Source organism: Ornithorhynchus anatinus, chromosome 3 (genome assembly GCF_004115215.2).
Source record: "Ornithorhynchus anatinus isolate Pmale09 chromosome 3, mOrnAna1.pri.v4, whole genome shotgun sequence".
Taxonomy (NCBI): domain Eukaryota; kingdom Metazoa; phylum Chordata; class Mammalia; order Monotremata; family Ornithorhynchidae; genus Ornithorhynchus; species Ornithorhynchus anatinus.
Genome location: NC_041730.1, coordinates 124,693,747 through 124,712,992, shown reverse-complemented (window position 1 = coordinate 124,712,992; position 19,246 = coordinate 124,693,747). Strand labels below are relative to the sequence as shown.

Genomic DNA, 19,246 nt, shown 5'->3' with positions numbered 1-19,246 from the left:
CCCCGGCGGCTCCGGCCCACACCTTCATCCTCACGTGCCCATTTCTGCTGCAGCTTCAAGAAGCCCAGAAGCATTTCCAGGATCGTCCGCCTCTGACTGCTCTACAGGGGAAAGGGAACCCGGGTCAGAGGTCACTTTGCAACCCACTGCTCTGCTAGGGTCAGGACTCGCCGGATTTCCGGCAAGCGCGCGTGTGTCGAGGGGTGGGCATCCAGCTCCCCCTGCCCGCCCGCCTGCCCGTGAAGCCGCCCACCTGGCTATGCCGGTGGTACTGGTCCAGCAGCAGGGGCAGCACGCTGCCGGCGATGTGGTCGCAGGCCCGGGGGGATGCCCCGGCCGCCGCCTGCAGCAACTTGGCGCTCGGCCACACCAGCTTCATGTCCGGCTCGCACAGGTGGTGCCTGCAGTCTGGGAGAGGGGGCTGCCCATCAATGCCCCGGGCGGGGGTCCGTCGGGGAGACAGTCCCCCCAACTCCTCCACAGCCCTTCTAGGGTAGGCCATGCACCCGACCCCCACCCGGGTCGGGAATTTCCGGCCAGGGCTCCGCTCCACCTGGAGTTCCTCTGCCCACTGCCCCTTCCCGTTACCCTGCAGGACGGTGCCGAGGAAGGAGTGGAGGAGGTCCTCGGAGTCGGCCCCCAGCACCGAGCGGGACAGGCACGCGGCGAGGGCCTGCAGGGCCGCCAGCCCCTCCGCCTCCACACGCTCGCTTGCCGTCTGGAACACCTGGTGGGGGTGGGCCCAGGGCGGCTAAGCTGAACCAGCAGGCCCAGAGGAACCCCGACCCGCCCGCCCTCCCTCCCGTCCTGCCTTCGCTCAGCTCCTGGGGTGGGGGCGTAGGACTGGAGCCGGCGAACCCCCCCACACGCTGGGGAGGGGACACTGGACGTCCTTCCTCTCACGCTCCCTTTTGGCCGCAACGCCTGTCGGGCTCCGGTCCGCTGACCCGGCGTAGCCCGCCCTTCGCCCTCAGCCTCCTCTCGCCCACCGGCCACACTCACCTCCCGGCGGATGGCGGTCCAGAGGCTGGGAAGGAAGTCCTTCAACTCCTTCTGTCCGTACACAGCGCAGCAGGCGTTCTGGAGTCGGGGAGAACGGGCCGGGTCCTCCCACGCTCCTGCTCGGCCCCTGCCACCCCGGCAGTCCCTGTGCCACCCACCCGGCCCGGGATCCTACGCCCGCTGGCAGGGAAGATGAGGACAGGAGGATCAGCATCAGTACCCCGGGCCTGGTGCGCAGGGCTCTCAGGCCAAGATGCGATCCAGTGGGAACCCAAGGTCCGGGTCTCCACCGGAAGGGACAAGGCTGGATAGATGCTCCCTTGCATCTCCCCTCGGCCTCACTGTACTCTACACTCTGTCACCTTGCCACTGCCTGGCCGCCCGCCTGCCCGTCAGCTCTGAAATCTCTCACCAGGGTCTGCAAAGAGTCCAGCTTGGCACTCAGCATCTCGGAGTCTACCTTCTCAATCAGCAGGGGCAGCAGGAACTACAGAGAGCGCGGGACGGAGAGAGAGAAAATGAAAACAAACGAGAGATTTCAGGCTTGTGGTGGGCCCACGTCGAGCCAGCACCGGGCCTCCCCAAGGCAACCAGCCCTAGCAGGTCCCGGCCAGCTAGCCAAGGGTGGGGGGGACGACATTGAGCTAACAAGGCCAGGCTGGGGCCCCAAGCGGGTAATTAATAGCAGCAGGCCTGCCTCGAGGGGTCCACGGAGCAAGACCAGATGACAACTCAGATCCTACTGGCTGTCCCAAGGAAAAAGGAGGTACTGGAGGGTGGAGGCAGCAGCAACCAGCTCAGCTGTCTACCCCCAGGTTCTCTCTGCTGCAGAATGCGGGGGCAGTCAAGAAAAAGGATCAAATATGGAGTGTGCTAGGCCTGTCCAGCCGTGCTCAAGGCTCCAAGAGGGGCGGGAGAGCATTTGGGGCCCGGGGGTAAAGGGGGAGGGAGGGAGGGTGCCGAGACTGTGAGGGAAGCAGACGCGGGGCCCGGTTTGCAGTTCTTCCCCCGGTCGGGGGCTGACCCACCTCAGCAAATCGAGGGGTGGAGGCCAGCACGGCCCGAAGGCTCAGGACTAGGTCTTCCCGCTGGATGCCGTGGGGGTCGTTGGCTGGCTGGAGCAGAAAGAGAACAGCTCGCAGTTTGTATGCGCACATACACGTTTTGTCGAGTTACCTAGGGTCTTCCTGGTTCCTAGGCACCCTTTTCGGGCTTCAGTCCCCTCCCGGCAGCAATCTCCGCTTTGGCCGGCAAGGAGACGGACAGCGAGGGGACCCACTCACAGGAGGAGACCCCCGGACGGGTGGGAATCGGGGGTGATGAAAGGATGGGAAATCCTGGATATGCTGAGAGACCAAAAGGCAGAGAGGGGCCGGCTCGGTAGGGGAAAGAGGGCGCGCTCTCCTAAAGCGGCAAATCGTGCCCTCAGAGAGCTCGGATCAGGCAGAAATCCATCCCTCACCCTTGCTGTTAAACCATCAGGTTGAGGAGTCACTCACCGGGGTGAAGTCAACAGGGAAGTAGCAGGATGTCACCTCAAACAGCTCCTCTACGAAGGGTCCTGGAGACACAGGCCCGGAAAAGGTCAGGGGGGGTCCTCAGCCCCCAGCGGATCCTAGGGCCCGGCCCCGCCCCCGGGGGCTCACCTAGGCTGTAGTCCTTGGAGATGAGGGCGTGGACGATGTGGAAGGCCACCAGCAGGTTGCGGGGGTCCTTCTCTCCATCCATTACCTGAATGAAGCCAAAGGTGAAGTCGGCCCCCAGGCCTTTCAGCTCTGGGGAGGGAAGAAGTAAAGTGTCAGCCTCTCTCCAGGTGAGTCCTGGCCCTGGGCTCGTCCTATCTATGCCTGTCTCCCTGGGGGGGGGGTGGGCCAGGGGACTGGCTTGTCTCCCGGCGGGTCCTGCGGAACAGGCTTCTGTCTCTCCTGTGGGAGGGGGCGGGTTTCTGTCTCCCCAGGAGCACCGGGGTAAGAGCTTCTGTCTCCCTGAGGGGCCAGGAGGTGAACTTCTGTCTCCTCGGGGTAGGGCTCCAGTGGGCCAGAGGTGTGTGTTGTGTGGACAGCAATATCAGCCTCACGCAGCCCCCAGGCTTGGCAGCCTAGATCTCCTCACCGGTCTGGCAGCCCTAATATAGCTTTGCTCCCACTCACTGCCTCACTCCCAAGTTCTCACCCTCATGTGGTGAATGCTCCTGCCCCCTTCATGGTCCACCCCCACCCCAGCCCCGATCCCCACCATCCCTCCACAGACAGAAGCCCTTCATCTTCTGCAGATCGGGGAGAGGCGGGAAGAGGAGGTGGAGGCAGCGCGTGTTAGAGGTAGGGACGGAGGAGGTGAGGGAGTGGGGAAATAGAGTGGGGGGGTTGAGGGGCCCCCAACTCCCAGCTTCCCCCACTCACCTTCTTCCCGGGTGCGCATGAAGTTGGTGATGATGCTATAGACAGTGTGGCGGTCCAGTTGCATCAGGGCCTGGAGAGGGAGGAGAGGCAAGGTGAGGTAAGGTGACAGGGAGCGCTCCCCGCCCCCCTCCCCAGCCTCTCTCAGAGGACTTGGCTCCATCCGGCCTCCGCATCAGGGTGGGGTGATTCCCCCCCACCGGGTCCACATTCAGGCCTGCCCCCCTCCATCGGCCCAGCAAACAAGAGACATTCCAGAACTTGAAAGGCAACCAAGACCCCCCAAGAGGCCTCCCTGGTGCTTCGGGCCTCCTCGTCTGGCCTGGATCGGATGGGAGAGCAAACCAGGCCCCAGGTGGTCACCCCCAGCCCCTCAGAGGTCTGTCAGCCCGAGGGAATGGGAGAGGGGCAGCAGGGAGGGGCTGGCACACTCACCTGCACGTGGACCTCTTGGAAGACGGCTTTGAGCACCGAGACGGCCAGGCCAGCGGGAAGGACCTCACACATGCTCTGTGGTGGCCGGGGGGAAGAAGGCGGGAGAGATGTGAGCCTGGGCTGGACCAGGACTCCAGCTTCATGTTGAGGCCCCCCCAGGCCAGGGAAGGGGACACCCGAAGTCCATCAAGAGTTTCCCCAAGCTGGAAACCATCCATTAGAGTCAGCACCGCCTGTGGCCACGCCTCGAACATCCTCCAGGCTGGGAAGAGGGCTTCGAGGCCCTACGTTTAGCCAGTAGGGGATGGGGCAGGGAAGCTCACCAGCGCCTGCAGGCCCTGCAGAACAGGTGGGATCACCAGGTGGTGGTCTTTCAGTCGGTTCTCATAGAACAGGATCAGGTGCACCACTGCAAGAAGCACAGCCGAGATCATCACCACCATCATAATCGTCATCAGTGGTATTTATCGAGAACTTACTATGTGCAGAACACTGGACTAAGCACTTGGGAAGAGTACAACCCAGAGTTGGTAGACCCATTCCCTGTCCACAATGAGCTTAAAGTCTAGAGTGGGAGACAGGCATTAATATCGGTAGCTGGCAAAGGCACGGGGAAAGACCTCAGCCTCACCCTACCCCCTGGCCCCAACAGCAACACTGATGATGATGATGATGATGATGATGATGGTATTTAGAAACCATTTACAACAGACTCAGAGCTGTGCTAAGAGGCAAGATAACCAGATCAGACACAGTGAGAAGCAATGTGGCCTATTGGAAAGAGAAAGACCCGGGAGTCAGGAGGATCTGGATTCTAATCCCGGCTCCGCCACTTGTCTGCTGTGTGACCTTGGGTAAATCTCTGAGGCGCTTCTCTGTGCCTCAGTTCCCTCAACTGTAAAACGGGGAGTAAGACTGTGGGCTCCACATGGGACAGGAACTGTGTCCAACTCCATTTGCTTGTATCCACCCCGGCGCTTAGTACAGTGCCTGGAAGATAGTAAACGCTTAATAAATACCATCACAACTATTACTCTAATGCTTTCAACTGAGTTTGACGTACAGTAAGTACTTAAAAGATACTATTAAAGCCCCCTGCCTCTGGGCCCCCCAAAAAATCTCATATAGACTCACAGCTGGTACAGGTAGGTAATCCCTATATTACAGATGAGGAAATTGAGGCTCAGACGTCAGGGGACTTGCCCAAGGCCACATAGGCTTAGTCAATCATATTTATTAAGTGCTTACTGTGTGCAATAAGCACTGGGGAGAGTATAACAGACACAGTCCCTGCCCAAAATGAGCTTACAGCCTAATGGGGGAGAGAGACATTAATATAAATAAATCAAATTATGGGTATGTTCTTAAGTGCTGTGAGGCTGGGAGTGGAGATGAATAAATAGAGCAAGTGATAGAGCCAGGAGTAGAATCCACCTCCCTTGACTCTCAACCCCGTGTTCTCTCCTCCAGGTCATGCTGCACAAAGGTCCCGATCCTTCCCTCTTCTGCAATAGCCTCAAAAGAGGCTTCCCGCATGAAGGGAATTCCCCTACCCGACTTCCACTTCCCAGCACTTTCCCTTACTCTTTAAAAATCAGATAGGCCACCGTCGCGAGCAGATGAATAATTTTCCAACAGGTGGAGATCATCTCCCCCAGTCTGGGGGCAGAGCTCTCGCCTCCCCAGGAGCATATCACCTCTGTGCCAGCCCTAGTCAGCCAGTGGGTGGTCAACATCCCCCCAGTGCCCACTGGAGGGGGAGAAGATGTAATAATAATAATATTTTCTAAGTGGTTACCAAGTGCAAGGCCCTGACTGTTCTAAGTGCTGGGGGGAATACAAGCAAATCGGGTTGGACACAGTCCCTGTCCCATGTGGGGCTCACAGTCTTAATCCCCATTTTACCGATGAGGTAACTGAGGCACTGAAGCCACTTGCCCAAACCCATACAGCAGAAAAGTGGCAGAGCCAGGATTAGAACCCATGACCTTCCGACTCCCAGGCCCGTGCTCTATCCACTACACCATGCTGCTCTAGTCGTTCTGTCGCGACTGGATGTCCGGAAGCAGCGCCTCATGCCCACCAACGCAGCGGCGGAGTAGGTTTGGAATCCAACCATCTCGATTCCCAGTCGGCGCTCCTTTAGCCAGCCGTGCCACCGACCCACTGGAGACCGGCGGGGTCGACCCGCCACCCCCTGCCACGAACCAGCCTACGGCGTTTGGGCACCAGAATTCCTCCCGCGAGGATGGGGCGAGCCCCGGCTGTGGGGGATCGGCCAGTACCTTCCTCCTCCAGGAGCCGGGAGTGACACTGCAGCAGCACTCGGGACAGGAGCTGGATTCCCCGACAGCGGGTCCGCGGCTCCGGACTCTCCAGGCAGGACCTGGGGGAGAGACCGCGGTTGAGGGTACCGCCCAGCTACAGCACTTCCACCAGGGACCCAAGGGACGGCCGGATGGGGACCCGGCGACGGATCCCCTGCAGGGGAAGGAAACCCGGGAGGATGTGACTCCCGGGGCGCGCACGCGCCGGAGACCCCGGTGGCGGCAGCTTGGTGCACCAGTGTGGGGGCGAGCCGCCTGCTCAGGAATCATCCGGTCGAGACCCCTGGAGCCAGGAGATCCCTGGAAAGCAGCGACAGTACAGGGAGTTGGCAGGAGACGGCAGCCACAGCGAAGGAGGGCTGCGCTCGTTTCGGGCCGTGGGAATGCGGCCACAGTAAAGGAGGACTGGGCCGGTTATGTGCTCTGGGAAAGGGGTCACTGAGGCTGAAGCACGAAGAAAAAATCTCTCTCCTCCTCCTCTCAGGAGGAGGAATGACAGAAGAGGGAAACGCAATGTAGGGAATGGAAAGTTTAAGTAGCAATCCTCTACCAAAGAAGGGCACAATGGGGAAAAGGGTGCTGGAGAGCCTTAAACCTTTCTCCTCATTTTGGGACCAATACTCCTCCTACTATTCATTAAATCGTATTTATTGAGCGCTTACTGTGTGCAGAGCACTGTACAAAGCTCTTGGGAGAGTACAATACAACAGTAAACAGACACATTCACTGCCCTCAATGAGTTTAATAATAATAATAATAATAATGTTGGTATTTGTTAAGCGCTTACTATGTGCAGAGCACTGTTCTAAGTGCTGGGGCAGATACAGGGAAATCAGGTTGTCCCACGTGAGGCTCCCAGTTAATCCCCATTTTACAGATGAGGGAACTGAGGCACAAAGAAGTGAAGTGACTTGCCCTCGGTCACATAGCTGACAAGTGGCGGAGCTGGGATTCGAACCCATGACCTCTGACTCCCAAGCCTGGGCTCTTTCCACGGAGCCATGTTGCGTCTCAACAGTCTGTTTACAATCTGGGGCGGGGGGATAGGGAGACAGACATCAGTACAAATAAATTATAGATATGTCCATAATTGCTGTGCAGCTGGAGAGGGGAAGAAACAAGGGAGCAAGTCAGGGCAGTACAGAAGGGAGTGGGAGAAGAGGGACTTAACGATAATGATAATGGTATCTGTTAAGCAATTACTCTGTGCTAAGCACTGTATTAAGCACTGAGGCAGACACCTATTAGGTCAGAGAGTCCCTGTCCCACATGGGGCTCCAGAGTCTAAGGGAGAGGGCGAATAGGTGCTGATTTCCATTTTACAGATGAAGAAACTGAGGTCCAGAGAAGTGAAGTGACTTGTCCAAGGTCACTCAGCGGGCAGGTGGCAGTCTCAGAATTAGAACCCAGGTTCCCTGACTCCCAAGCTCCTGGGCTTTCCACTAGGCCACGCCGCTCCCTACTCTATGCTGTTTGGATCCCAGCGACAGCCTCTCACTGGGGGGCCGCCCCCGAAGGGAATCTCAGCCTTGCGGGGCCCTTCCACCATGCTGGGGCTTCTGGCCGTGGCGTGGCAAGAGGCAGCAAGTAGCCTGGCGGGTGGGGGCTAGAAATATCCACTCAGGAAGGGAGGGGACTTAAGGCCTAAGAGCTCGTGCTTGGTTGGAACCGGCAACCCGTCGGCCCGCACCCGGGCCCCACAGTGGGGCTTCGGTCCTGGATCAGAGCCTCTCCCTGGGCCGGAGGGCTGCCGGCCGGCGGGTTCCACGCTGCCCGAGGCCTCTGCTGCCAAGCGGTTGAACCACCGCTCTACTGGACCTCGGGCAGAACAGTCCCCGAGGCCTCCTTGACTGCTCGAGGGCTAGGTCGGCTAGGCTGCCCACTGGAACGGCCCGAGGAGCGACGGACGGAGGGGGGTGGCATCTCCTAAGGGTAGAGAAGCTGCCCTTAAAGGCTCTAGGAGCTGCCGGGCAGGGGCGCGCCGGGGCATCCGGGGCAGGGGAAAAGCAGGCGCGGTCTCCTACCCGAGCGCTTCCACCACTTGCAGCACGGTCCAGCGGCCAGATGTCACTTCTAGAGGAGAGAGAGGAAAGAGATGTGAGCCACGACTATCACCTCCCTTCTCTGCTCAGCACCGTGAGTGCTCCTGCTTGGCACCGAGGGGGCACGCTCCCGGAGCTCCAGGGATGCGGTCCTGGTACTCTACAGGAAACTGAGGCAGAAAAGGCTAGCTCGTTGCAGCACAGTATGGAAACCGGAGGTTGGGGGAAGGAGGGCTGCAGCGTTAGAAACTGGAATTCCCAGCTTGGCAGCCTGGGCTCCGATCCTTCTACCTCCACCCCGCCAATGACCGGTCTCAAGCTGCCCTGGAGGCGGCTCTTGAGGAACCCGGCAGTCCGGGGGCTCCCGTCTGGGCTGTGGTTTGCGGGGGAGGTGTCTGGACTCAGGCTGGGAGCTGGGAGAGGGAGGCCCTGTTCACGCCGGAGGGCGGGAAGAAAGACCCTCGCCGGGCCCCGCCACGGGTGCCTGGCACCAATTCAACCACCGGCTGGAAGGCTTTTTGTACCAGGCCGTGGAGGGCTCGGCTGTTGCCCTCTTCCCTTGGGGTGAGCTGGGGGGGCAGGGAGTGCTGGCAATTTATAGAAAAGACAAGAGGAGTGGGGGATCTGGCAAGCCCTTCCTCCTCCAGCCTGGGAGAAATCCATGACAGCTCCTCCGCAGCGAAAGGGTCCGGGACCCCTGGGAGAGGGATGCATGGGCGCTGGGACCCGACAGGAATCCCACGGAGCCTGGAGCGGGCCCCTTCCAGCTTCTTGGCCGGGACGCCGGGAATTCGGCTGAGGAAGCTGGCCAAAGTCACTCCCTTCCCCTCCAGGGGCCTAGCGGCTGCCCGAACAAAACCCTAGGGACTGGTGCCCAGTGGAGAGGGGGGCTCTGCAAACCGGGTTCAGCAACCCCCTCTGCACCCCGGCCCTTCCCTTTCTGACTAGGCTCCGGAACAGGAACCTACTCAGGGCTCAGCTGCCTCTGAAGTAATAATAATAATACTAATTATGGCATTTGTTACGTGCTTACTATGTGCCAGGCACTGTCCTAAGCGCTGGATGGACACAAGCAAATTGGGTTGCGCAGAGTCCCTGTCCCACGTGGGGCTCCCAGTTTCAATCTCCACTTTACAGATGAAGTAACTGAGGCAAGTGAAGTGACTTGCTCAAGGTCACACGGCAGACAAGTGGCAGAGCCGGGATTAGAACTCATGACTTTCTGTCTCCCAGCCCCTTGCTCTATCCACTAGGCCATGGGAGGATGGATGGCTGAGACCCACCCCTGCTGCTTACAACCCGGCCCCCACCTAATTCAGCTACCTGGACCCTGGAGCGTGGGTAGAGTGGAAATTTAGACTGTAATCCCCCTTGGGCACTCAGTCAGTCAATCATATTTATTGAGTGCTTACTGTTTGCAGAGCACTGTACTAAGCGCCTGGAAGAATACAGTATAACAATATAACACTGTACATACCTGTAATTTATTCATTTATATTAAGGTCTGTCTCCTCTTCTAATAATAATAGTAATTAACAATTGCGGTATTTGTTAAGCACTTACTATGTGCCAGGCACTATACTAAGCGCTGGGGTGGGACACATGTAAATCCGGTTGGACACAGTCCCTGTTGTAGGTGGGGCTCACAGTCTCAATCCCCATTTTATAGATGAGGGAACTGAGGCACAGAGAAGTGAAATGACTTGCCCAAGTCCACCCAGTAGACAAGTGGTGGAGCTGGGATTAGAACCCATGACCATCTGACTCCCAGGCCCGTGGTCTAGTCACTTGGCCATGCTGCTTCTCTAGACTGTATGCTTGTTGTGGGCAGAGAATGTGTCTCACTGTCATACTGTACTCTCCCAAGCGCTTAGAACAGTGCTTTGTACACAGTAAGTGCTCAATAAATACAGTTGAATGAATGAACAATACAACAGACATTAATATATATAAATAAAAGTACAGATATGTATAATGCACATAAGTGCATTTATGGAGAAGCAGCGTGGCTCAGTGGAAAGAGCCCGGGCTTTGGAGTCAGAGGTCATGGGTTTGAATCCTGGCTCTGCCACTTGTCAGCTGTGTGACTGTGGGCAAGTCACTTCTCTGTGCCTCAGTTACCTCATCTGTAAAATGGGGATTAAGACTGTGAGCCCCACGTGGGACAACCTGATTCCCCTGTGTCTACTCCAGCGCTTAGGACAGTGCTCTGCACATAGTAAGCGCTTAACAAATACCAACATTATTATTATTATAAGTGCCGAGGGGCTGGGAGGGCGGATGAATAAAGGGAGCAAGTCAGGGCGATGCAGAAGGGAGTGGGGGAAGAGGAAAGGAGGGTGCAGTCCGGGAAGGCCTCTTGGAGGAGATGTGCCTGCAATAAGGCTTTGAAGGTGGGGAGAAGGTAGGCAGGTAACAGGTCCGCTAATTCTATTGTATTGTACTCTTCCAAGCGCTTAGTAATAATAATAATAATAATTATAATGGTACTTGTTACGTGCTTATTATGTGCAAATCACTGTTTTTCACATAATAAGTGCTCAATAAATATAGCTGAACTGAATAAATGCCACTGATTGAGTCTGGCTGAGGTTGCCTCCCTACCAACCCGGGGAGGCTTTTTTTTGAATGGCATTTGTTAAGCGCTTCTTACGTGTCAAGCACTGTTCTAAGCGCTGGGGAAGCTACAAACTAATCAAGTTGGACACAGTCCATGTCCCACATAGGGCTCACATTTTAAGCAGGAGGGACAACAGGGATTTAATCCCCGTTTACAGTGGAGAATCTAAGGCAGAGAGAGGTTAAATGACTTGCCCAAGGTCACACACGGCAAGCACCTGGCAGAACCCAGGTCCTCTGACTGCATGGAGCTTAGGAAGGTAGCCAGGTTGCCAGTTGGCTAGTTTCAGGCCCTCCCCGGGCCCAGGGAGCCCCTGGGATCTGCAGAGGACCCTCAGGAGCCCGGAATTAGGAGCCAGAGAAGCCCAGGCTAGATGGGCTTGGAATAACACTCGGGGGGAGCCCGTGGAAACGGAACCAGAACCGGTGAGACTGCACGGAGCCAGACAACCCGCCGACAGCCCACCGACAGCCCGCTGACAGCCGTCAGATATGCTGAATCGACATTACCACCGACTGTTCCCAGAAGAGAGAGCCAAAGCAGACTAAACCCACAGAAAAGTCATAAAACCATGAGAGGCAGCGCCGGTATCATAAATAATGATCACAATGACAATTGTGGTATCTGTTAAGCGCTTACTCTGCACCGGGCACTGTGCTAAGCGCCGGGGGGAGATACCAGCCAATCGAGTTGGACGGTCCCTGTCCCCCATGGGGCTCAGTCTCAATCCCCATTTTACTGATGAGGGAAGGGAGGGACAGGGAAGAGAAGCGACTTGCCCAAGGTCACGCAAGTGGCGGAGTCAGGATTAGAACCCATGACCTGACTCCCAGGCCCGTGCTCTGCCCAGTACACCACGCTGCTTCTCGTCATAGTAATAACTGCGGCATTTGGTAAGCACTTACTATGCGCCAAGCACTGTTCTAAACGCTGGGGAAGTTATGATACAAGCAGACTGGATACGCTCCCTGCCCCGCCATGGGGCTCACGGTCTTAGGGGGAGACAGAACGGGTTTCTTATCCCCATCTTTTACAGAGGAGGAAACCGAGGCCCAGAGAAGTTAAACGACTTGCCCCAGGTAGCCCAGCAGGCAAGGGGCAGAGCCGGGATTAGCACTCGGGCTTCCTGACTCTCAGGCCCGTGCTCTTCCCACTAAGAATAATAATGTTGGTATTTGTTAAGCGCTTATTATGTGCAGAGCACTGTTCTAAGCGCCGGGGTAGATACAGGGGAATGAGGTTGTCCCACGTGAGGCTCACAGTCTTCACCCCCATTTTATAGATGAGGGAACTGAGGCACAGAGAAGTAAAGTGACTTGCCCACAGTCACACAGCTGACGAGGGGCAGAAGCCACACTGCTTCTTTTTCCCTTATAAATGAGGGCTAGCCACCAAAGATTTGGAAAGGGAATAGTCAGAACCTGCAAAAGAACAGAGATAGAATAAGTGATATCTGCAGCTTTCTAGAAAATGGGACGAGTCCAGCCACAGGGTCAGAACGGGGCTTGGCTCGCAGTCTTAACATTTGTTAAGCGCTTACTATGTGCGGAGCACTGTTCTAAGCGCTGGGGTAGATATGGGGTAATCAGGTTGTCCCACGTGGGGCTCATAGTCTTCATCCCCATTTTACTGATGAGGTCACTGAGGCACAGAGAAGTGACTTGCCCACAGTCATCCAGCTGACATGTGGCAGAGCCTGGATTCGAACCCATGACCTCTGACTCCCAAGCGCGGGCTCTTTTAACTGAGTCACGCTGCTTCCTGTGGGAGCTGGGACGTCTTGACCTCTGACTAACTGGGGATAAGTCCCTGAGCCCCTGCCACCTGCCACCCCCCGGGGCCTGAATACCCCCGAAACCTATCGAGCGGACGTGGACGGGAAAGCCCCTCCACACCTGAGGCACCAGGGAGCCGGGCTCCTTATTCAATTCATTCAATCGTATTTACTGAGCGCTTACAATGTGCAGAGCACTGTACTAAGCGCTTGGAATGTACAATTCGGCCACAGATAGAGACCATCCCTGCCCAATGACAGGCTCACGGTTTAACCGGGGGTGACAGGCAGCAGAGCAAAACAGAACAAAACAAAAACATGACAATTTCATCGAGATCAATAGAATCAAGGAGACGGACACCTCATTAACAAAGAGGGTAATAAATAATATATACAAATGAGCACAGTGCTGAGGGGAGGGAAAGGGGGAAGAGCAGAGGAGGGAAGCAGACGAAAAGGGGAAGCTCAGTCTGGGAAGGCCTCCTGGAGGAGATGAGTTCTCAGTAGGGCTCTGAAGAGAGGAAGAGAGTTAGTTTGACAAGGTTCCCCGGACGGAAGATCCAGAATAATAATGTACTTGTTAAGCGCTTACTATGTGCCGAGCACTGTTCTAAGCGCTGGGGTAGATATAGGTCGTCCCACGTGAGGCTCACAGTTAATCCCCATTTTACAGATGAGGGAACTGAGGCACAGAGAAGTGAAGTGACTCGCCCACAGTCACACAGCTGACGAGTGGCAGAGCCGGGATTCGAACTCTGAGGGAAGACAACGGCCGAAGCCAGAGCCGAAGACGGTGGCTTCGACAGCACCAAGTGCGGAGGGACTGATTGGATTTCCAGCCCACCGCCTCAGATGCCCAAGACGGCCAACATTCCCCCCCCGCCTAGCAGCCGCCTCGGACCTCACCCGGTCTCCTGCGGCAGGGGAGTCCGTCCCCGTGGGGGAGAGATGGCGTCAAAGGCCTATTGATGCGGCTCGACACGGTGCACAATCAGACCTCTGTCTGAAGTGAGCTCTCCACTCTCCAGAACCCACGGAGCGGCGGAAGCCAACGGCGGGGCTCCGGCCCCGTCTCCCCCCGGGGCGCCCGGTCCGCCCCGTCCGCCAGGCAGCATTTCCCAGGCTGGCGGGCCGAGCCGTGGGTTTCACCGTTCGCCAATTCACTCCATTTGGGTTCCGGGAGCGGAGTGCGCCCGGCCAGTGGGGTGACCTCGGGAAGGGGACGGACCGGGTGACAATATGTTTCTAGAAGAGTCCCAAGTAGACGTCGAACCCGGTGGAATCGAGAAGAAAGGGGCATTCACGGCACTTTTGCCACCCGGGCACGGCCTTCGGGGGGGGGGGGGGGGGATAAAGGGAACTGGGGTTGGCAGGGTCTTGTCAAGGGGCCTAAACGGGGCTCAGGATTTAGCTAGGAGAAGTAATTAGCAGCATTTGAAAGAGGCGGTGGGATCCGCAGAGGTGACCACGACGACCGGCAGGGCTCCATGGGGGCTCGCAGCGGAGCGGGGAGAGGAGCGCTATCGATAGACGATTCCCCCGCCAAACTGGCTCAAGGCCTTAATTTGAGCCAACGATTTTGATACTCCAGGCGTACCCACTCGCTGGAGAGATACGGGGAGTTCTGTTAGAGAAGCGGCGTGGCTCTGTGGAAAGAGCACGGGTTTGGGAGTCAGAGGGCATGGGTTCAAATCCCGGCTCCACCGCCTGTCAGCTGGGTGACTTTGGGCAAGTCACTTAACTTCTCTGTGCCTCAGTTACCTGTAAAATGGGGATGAAGACTGTGAGCCCCACACGGGACACCTGGTCACCGCGTATCCTCCCCAGAGCTTAGAGCAGTGCTTTGCACAAAGTAAGCACTTAATAAATGCCATTATTATTATGATGATGATGCAGGGGCTGTGTGTTTTCTTGAAGAACCCCATTTATGGAAGAGCTGTATCAGGGTAACTCTTCACGACTGACATTTTTCTGTACAAATTCCTACACGACCATCAAGTCCACCATAGCAGAATATTTACACCCTCGCCCCTTATTGTTCCTCTATTGTATTAAGGCTTGAGGCACAAAGAAACCCAAAGTATTGCACAGCACAATAGGGTCCAGTTGAGGCAGACAGATGTCGGGAAGTGTAGCAGCATCACTCCCTGACCGAGGCCTCACCCACGGGGCAGAAGGAGACCTAGTGGAGCCAGAACAGGCCTGGGAGTCAGAGGAACCGGGTTCTGATCCAAGCTCTGCCACTTGCCTGCTGTGTGACCTTGGTCAAGTCACTTTTCTGGGCCTCCAGTTTGCTCATCAAGCAGTGTGGCTCAGTGGAAAGAGGCCATGCTTGGGAGTCAGAGGTCACGGGCTCGAATCCCGGCTCTGCCACTTGTCAGCTGTGTGACTGGGGGCAAGTCACTTCACTTCTCTGGGCCTCAGTTCCCTCATCTGTAAAATGGGGATTAAGACTGTGAGCCTCACGGGGGACAGCCTGATTACCCTGCATCTACCCCAGTGCTTAGAACAGTGCTCTGCACATAGTAAGCGCTTAACAAATCCCCGACTAGACTGTAAGCCTGTCAATGGGCAGGGATTGTCTCTATCTGTTGCCGAATTGAACATTCCAAGCGCTTAGTACAGTGTTCTGCACATGGTAAGCGCTCAAAAAATACTATTAAATGAACTAATAACTTGAATCTACCCCACGTGCTTAACACATACAATAATAATGACAATATCAATGGTCAAGACCATTTCTTCCTGTTCCAGATCAACTTTGATCTACGCACTTGGATCCGTACCCCTTAAGCACCTGTTATTCACCCCACCCCTCCACCTCACAGCACCTATGTACACAACCCCATATTCTGCCATATTCCCTACCTGTAATCTTTTTTAAGGTCGGTCTCCCTCTCTACTCCCTGTGGGCAAGGAACAGGCCTATGAACTTTACTGGGTTGCTCTCTGCGAAGCGGCTAGTTCAGTGTTCAGCGCACCTTAAGCGTTCAAATAAATACGATTACTTGATTTGCCACTTGGGCCAAGTTGTGAGCTGGGTTATACCAGAATGGCTTTGTGTGGTGAGAAGGACATTCCTTAAGTCTTCCATCATGCAGGCCTAGGAGTCAGTAGGACCTGGGTTCTAATCCCGGCTCTGCCTCTTGTCTGCTGTGTGACCCTGGGGAAGTCACTTCACTTCTCTGTGCCTCAGTTTACCTCATCTGTAAAATGGGGACAAGAGCGTGAGCCCCACGTGGGACAGGGAGTGTCCAACCTGATTTACCTGTATCCACCCCAGTGCCGAGTACGGTGCTTGGCACATAGTAAGTGCTTAAGCAAAAAGTACAATTATTATTATACCCAAATTGTGGAATGAAAGCACGTATTGCAGCAAAACTCGGGGGGGCACTGTGAAATTCCAAAAGGAGCCAAGGTTCCCATGCTTTCCATGGAGAGAAGCAGCATGGCTCAGTGGCAAGAGCCCGGGCTTGGGAGTCAGAGGTCATGGGTTCTAATCCCGGCTCCGCCGCTTGTCAGCTGTGTGACCTTGGGCAAGTCACTTAACTTCTCTGGGCCTCAGTTCCCTCATCTGTAAAACGGGGATGAAGACGGTGAGCCCCACGTGGGACAACCTGATTACCTCGTATCTACCCCAGCGCTTAGAACAGTGCTCGGCACATAGTAAGCGCTTAACAAATACCAACATTATTATTATTATTATTTCTCAGAGACTAACTTAAAAATCCCAACTAAGCCTTTCAGGGCAAGCACACATTTGACAGGAGGGTTAAAAATACACAAACACAGTGCACCTCTAAACAAACGGGAAGAAGCGGGTCGGGTTAAGACCAACACGACCCTGCCACTCTCTACGGCAGATTCAATTCGAGCAAAGCACTGTACTGAGCGCTTGGGAGAGTAGGGGACAACAATAAACAGACACGTAGTCACCAGGGGCTCCCCCCGCCCCCATCACGATTTGTAAATTGGACTTGCTCAATTATGTAGCTTGTAGTTTAAAACCTCGCCTAAGAGACAGTTCTATCCAGAGACGGACTTTTTCAAATCCGGAAAAAAAATAAAAATAAACCAACCACCCCAAATTGGCAAACCCAGCGAACACAGGTATTATTTTCTCATTTTATTATTTCAGAAGGGGCAGGGGTTTCCACCCCCATAATAACCGTGCTATCAGGAGACACATTTCTGAGTTGGTGGAATGGCCCTGAAACTATAAAGCTCCAGAATTATGGGGCAAGATGCTGCTCGTATAAAACATACTTATAATAATAATTATTATGGTTTTTGTTAAGCCCCACATGACAAGGACTGTTCTAAACGCTGGGGCAGATACAAGGTAATCAAGTGGGACACAAAACATCCCGGTGAGGATCAAGTTGAGTTATTTGGGAATAAAGGAAAAGCAACAAGAGGCGGGACGGGGCCGGAGGGGAGTTTCCCAAGAGTATCCCTTGGCTCTCACCGGGGACGTCAGAGCGAGGCCTAGTGGATACAGCCCGAGGCCTGGGAGTCAGAAGGTCACGGGTTCTAATCCTGCCTCCGCCACTTGTCTGCTGTGTGACGTTGGGCAAGTCACTTCACTTTTCTGTGCCTCAGGTACCTCATCTGTAAAATGGGGATTAAGACGGTGAGCCCCAAGTGGGCCAACCTGATTACCTTGTATCTAGCCCAGTGCTTAGAACAATGCTTGGCACATCATCAGCGCTTAACAAATACCATAATTATTAATTATAATTGTTGTCTGCTGTGTGACCTTGGTCAAGTCACTTCACTTCTCTGTGCCTCAGTTCCCTCATCTGTAAAATGGTGGTTAAGACTGTGAGCTCCTTGTGGAACAGGAACTGTATCCAACCCAAATATCTTGCATCTACCCCAGCGCTTAGAACAGTGCCTGCTAAATAGTAGGTGCTTAAATACCATTATTATTATTATCCCAGATGGAGCTCTTTGTGGGCAGGGAATGTGTCTGTTTCTAGTTGCATTGTCCTCTCTCAAGCGCTTAGTACAGTGCTCTGCACACAGCAAGTGCTCAAGAAATATGACTGAATGAATTCCAGCTACTTGTCTGTTGTGTGACCCTGGGCAAGTCACTTCAGTCCCCTCATCTGCAAAATGGGGATTGAGACTGTGAGCCCCATGTGGGGCAGGGACTGTGTCCAACCTGATTAGCTTTTACCCACCCCAGTGCTTAGTACAGTGCTCGGCACATAGTAAGAGCTTAACAAATACCATTATATAATAATGTAAGGAGCAGAGCCAGAGGGGCCTCAGGCTGGACCACTCTGGCCGGTTCTTATTCATTCCATCGCATTTATTGAGCATTTACTGTGTGCAGGGCACTGTACTAAGCACTTGGAAAGTACAATATTCACTCAATCATATTTACTGAGCGCTTACTGTGTGCAGAACACTGTATTAAGCGCTTGGAATGTACAATTCGGCAACAGATAGAGACAATCCCTGCCCAACAAGGGCTCACAGTCTAAAGGGGACAGACAGCAATATAGCAATAGAGAGAGACAATCCCTGTCCACAACGAGCTCCAGTTTGTTGGTACTCCCCCCCCCCCAGTGCTTAGTACAGTGCCTGGCACATAGTAAGTACTTATCAAATACCATAATCATCATTATTATTATTGGGGGGCGGCACGAGGGATGACAGACATCAATACAAGGAAAGCGGAAAGAGATGGGGCTTGGGAGTCAGAGGACGTGCGTTCTAATCCTGACTCTGCCACCTGTCTGCTGTGTGACCCCAGGCAAGCTGCTTCACTTCACTGGGCCTCAGTGACCTCATCTGTAAAATGGGGATGAAGACTGTGAGCCCCCACGTGGGACAACCTGATGACCTTGTACCTACCCCAGCACTTTCATTCAATAGTATTTACTGAGTGCTTACTATGTGCAGAGCACTGTACTAAGCGCTTGGAATGAACAAGTCGGCAACAGATAGAGACAGTCCCGGCCGTCTGACGGGCTTACGGTCTAATCGGGGGAGACGGACGAGAACGATGGCAATAAATAGAGTCGAGGGGAAGAACATCTCGTAAAAACAGTGGCAACTAAATAGAATCGAGGCGATGTACATTTCATTAACAAAATAAATAGGGCAATGAAAATATATACAGTTGAGCGGACGAATACAGTGCTGAGGGGATGGGAAGGGAGAGGGGGAGGAGCAGAGGGAGATGGGGGGAAAAGAGGGTTAAGCTGTGGAGAGGTGAAGGGGGGGGCGGTAGAGGGAGTAGAGGGAGAAAGGGAGCTCAGTCTGGGAAGGCCTCATGGAGGAGGTGAGTTTTAAGTAGGGTTTTGAAGAGGGGAAGAGAATCAGATTGTCAGAGGTGAGGAGGGAGGGCGTTCCAGGACCGCGGGAGGACGTGGCCCGGGGTCGACGGGGGGATAGGTGAGACCGGGGGACGGTGAGGAGCGGAGCGTGTGGGGTGGGCGGTAGAAAGAGAGAAGGGAGGAGAGGTAGGAAGGGGCAAGGGGATGGAGAGCCTCGAAGCCTAGAGTGAGGAGTTTTTGTTTGGAGCGGAGGTCGATAGGCAACCACTGGAGGTGTTTAAGAAGGGGAGTGACAGGCCTAGAGCGTTTCTGCAGGAAGATGAGCCGGGCAGCGGAGTGAAGAATAGACCGGAGCGGGGC

General features: G+C 55.1%; 1 protein-coding gene across 3 annotated transcripts in view; it reads right to left on the bottom strand.

The window, feature by feature from the left end:
• Window positions 1-19,246, bottom strand: part of MMS19 (MMS19 homolog, cytosolic iron-sulfur assembly component) — a 31,730-nt gene that overhangs the window by 6,517 nt on the left and 5,967 nt on the right. For 2 of the 3 annotated variants that reach the window (XM_029060760.2, XM_029060761.2), the window contains exons 2-14: window positions 8,185-8,233; window positions 6,119-6,219; window positions 4,157-4,242; window positions 3,834-3,908; window positions 3,402-3,471; window positions 2,649-2,777; window positions 2,502-2,563; window positions 2,031-2,117; window positions 1,415-1,489; window positions 1,003-1,080; window positions 589-727; window positions 254-408; window positions 23-101 (exon numbers count right to left, since the gene is read on the bottom strand). In XM_029060760.2, the coding sequence (XP_028916593.1) occupies window positions 23-101; window positions 254-408; window positions 589-727; window positions 1,003-1,080; window positions 1,415-1,489; window positions 2,031-2,117; window positions 2,502-2,563; window positions 2,649-2,777; window positions 3,402-3,471; window positions 3,834-3,908; window positions 4,157-4,242; window positions 6,119-6,219; window positions 8,185-8,233 (1,185 nt within the window). Of the gene's footprint in view, window positions 1-22; window positions 102-253; window positions 409-588; window positions 728-1,002; window positions 1,081-1,414; window positions 1,490-2,030; window positions 2,118-2,501; window positions 2,564-2,648; window positions 2,778-3,401; window positions 3,472-3,833; window positions 3,909-4,156; window positions 4,243-6,118; window positions 6,220-8,184; window positions 8,234-19,246 lie in introns of those variants that run through there. The other variant, XM_029060762.1, reaches the window with a different exon arrangement.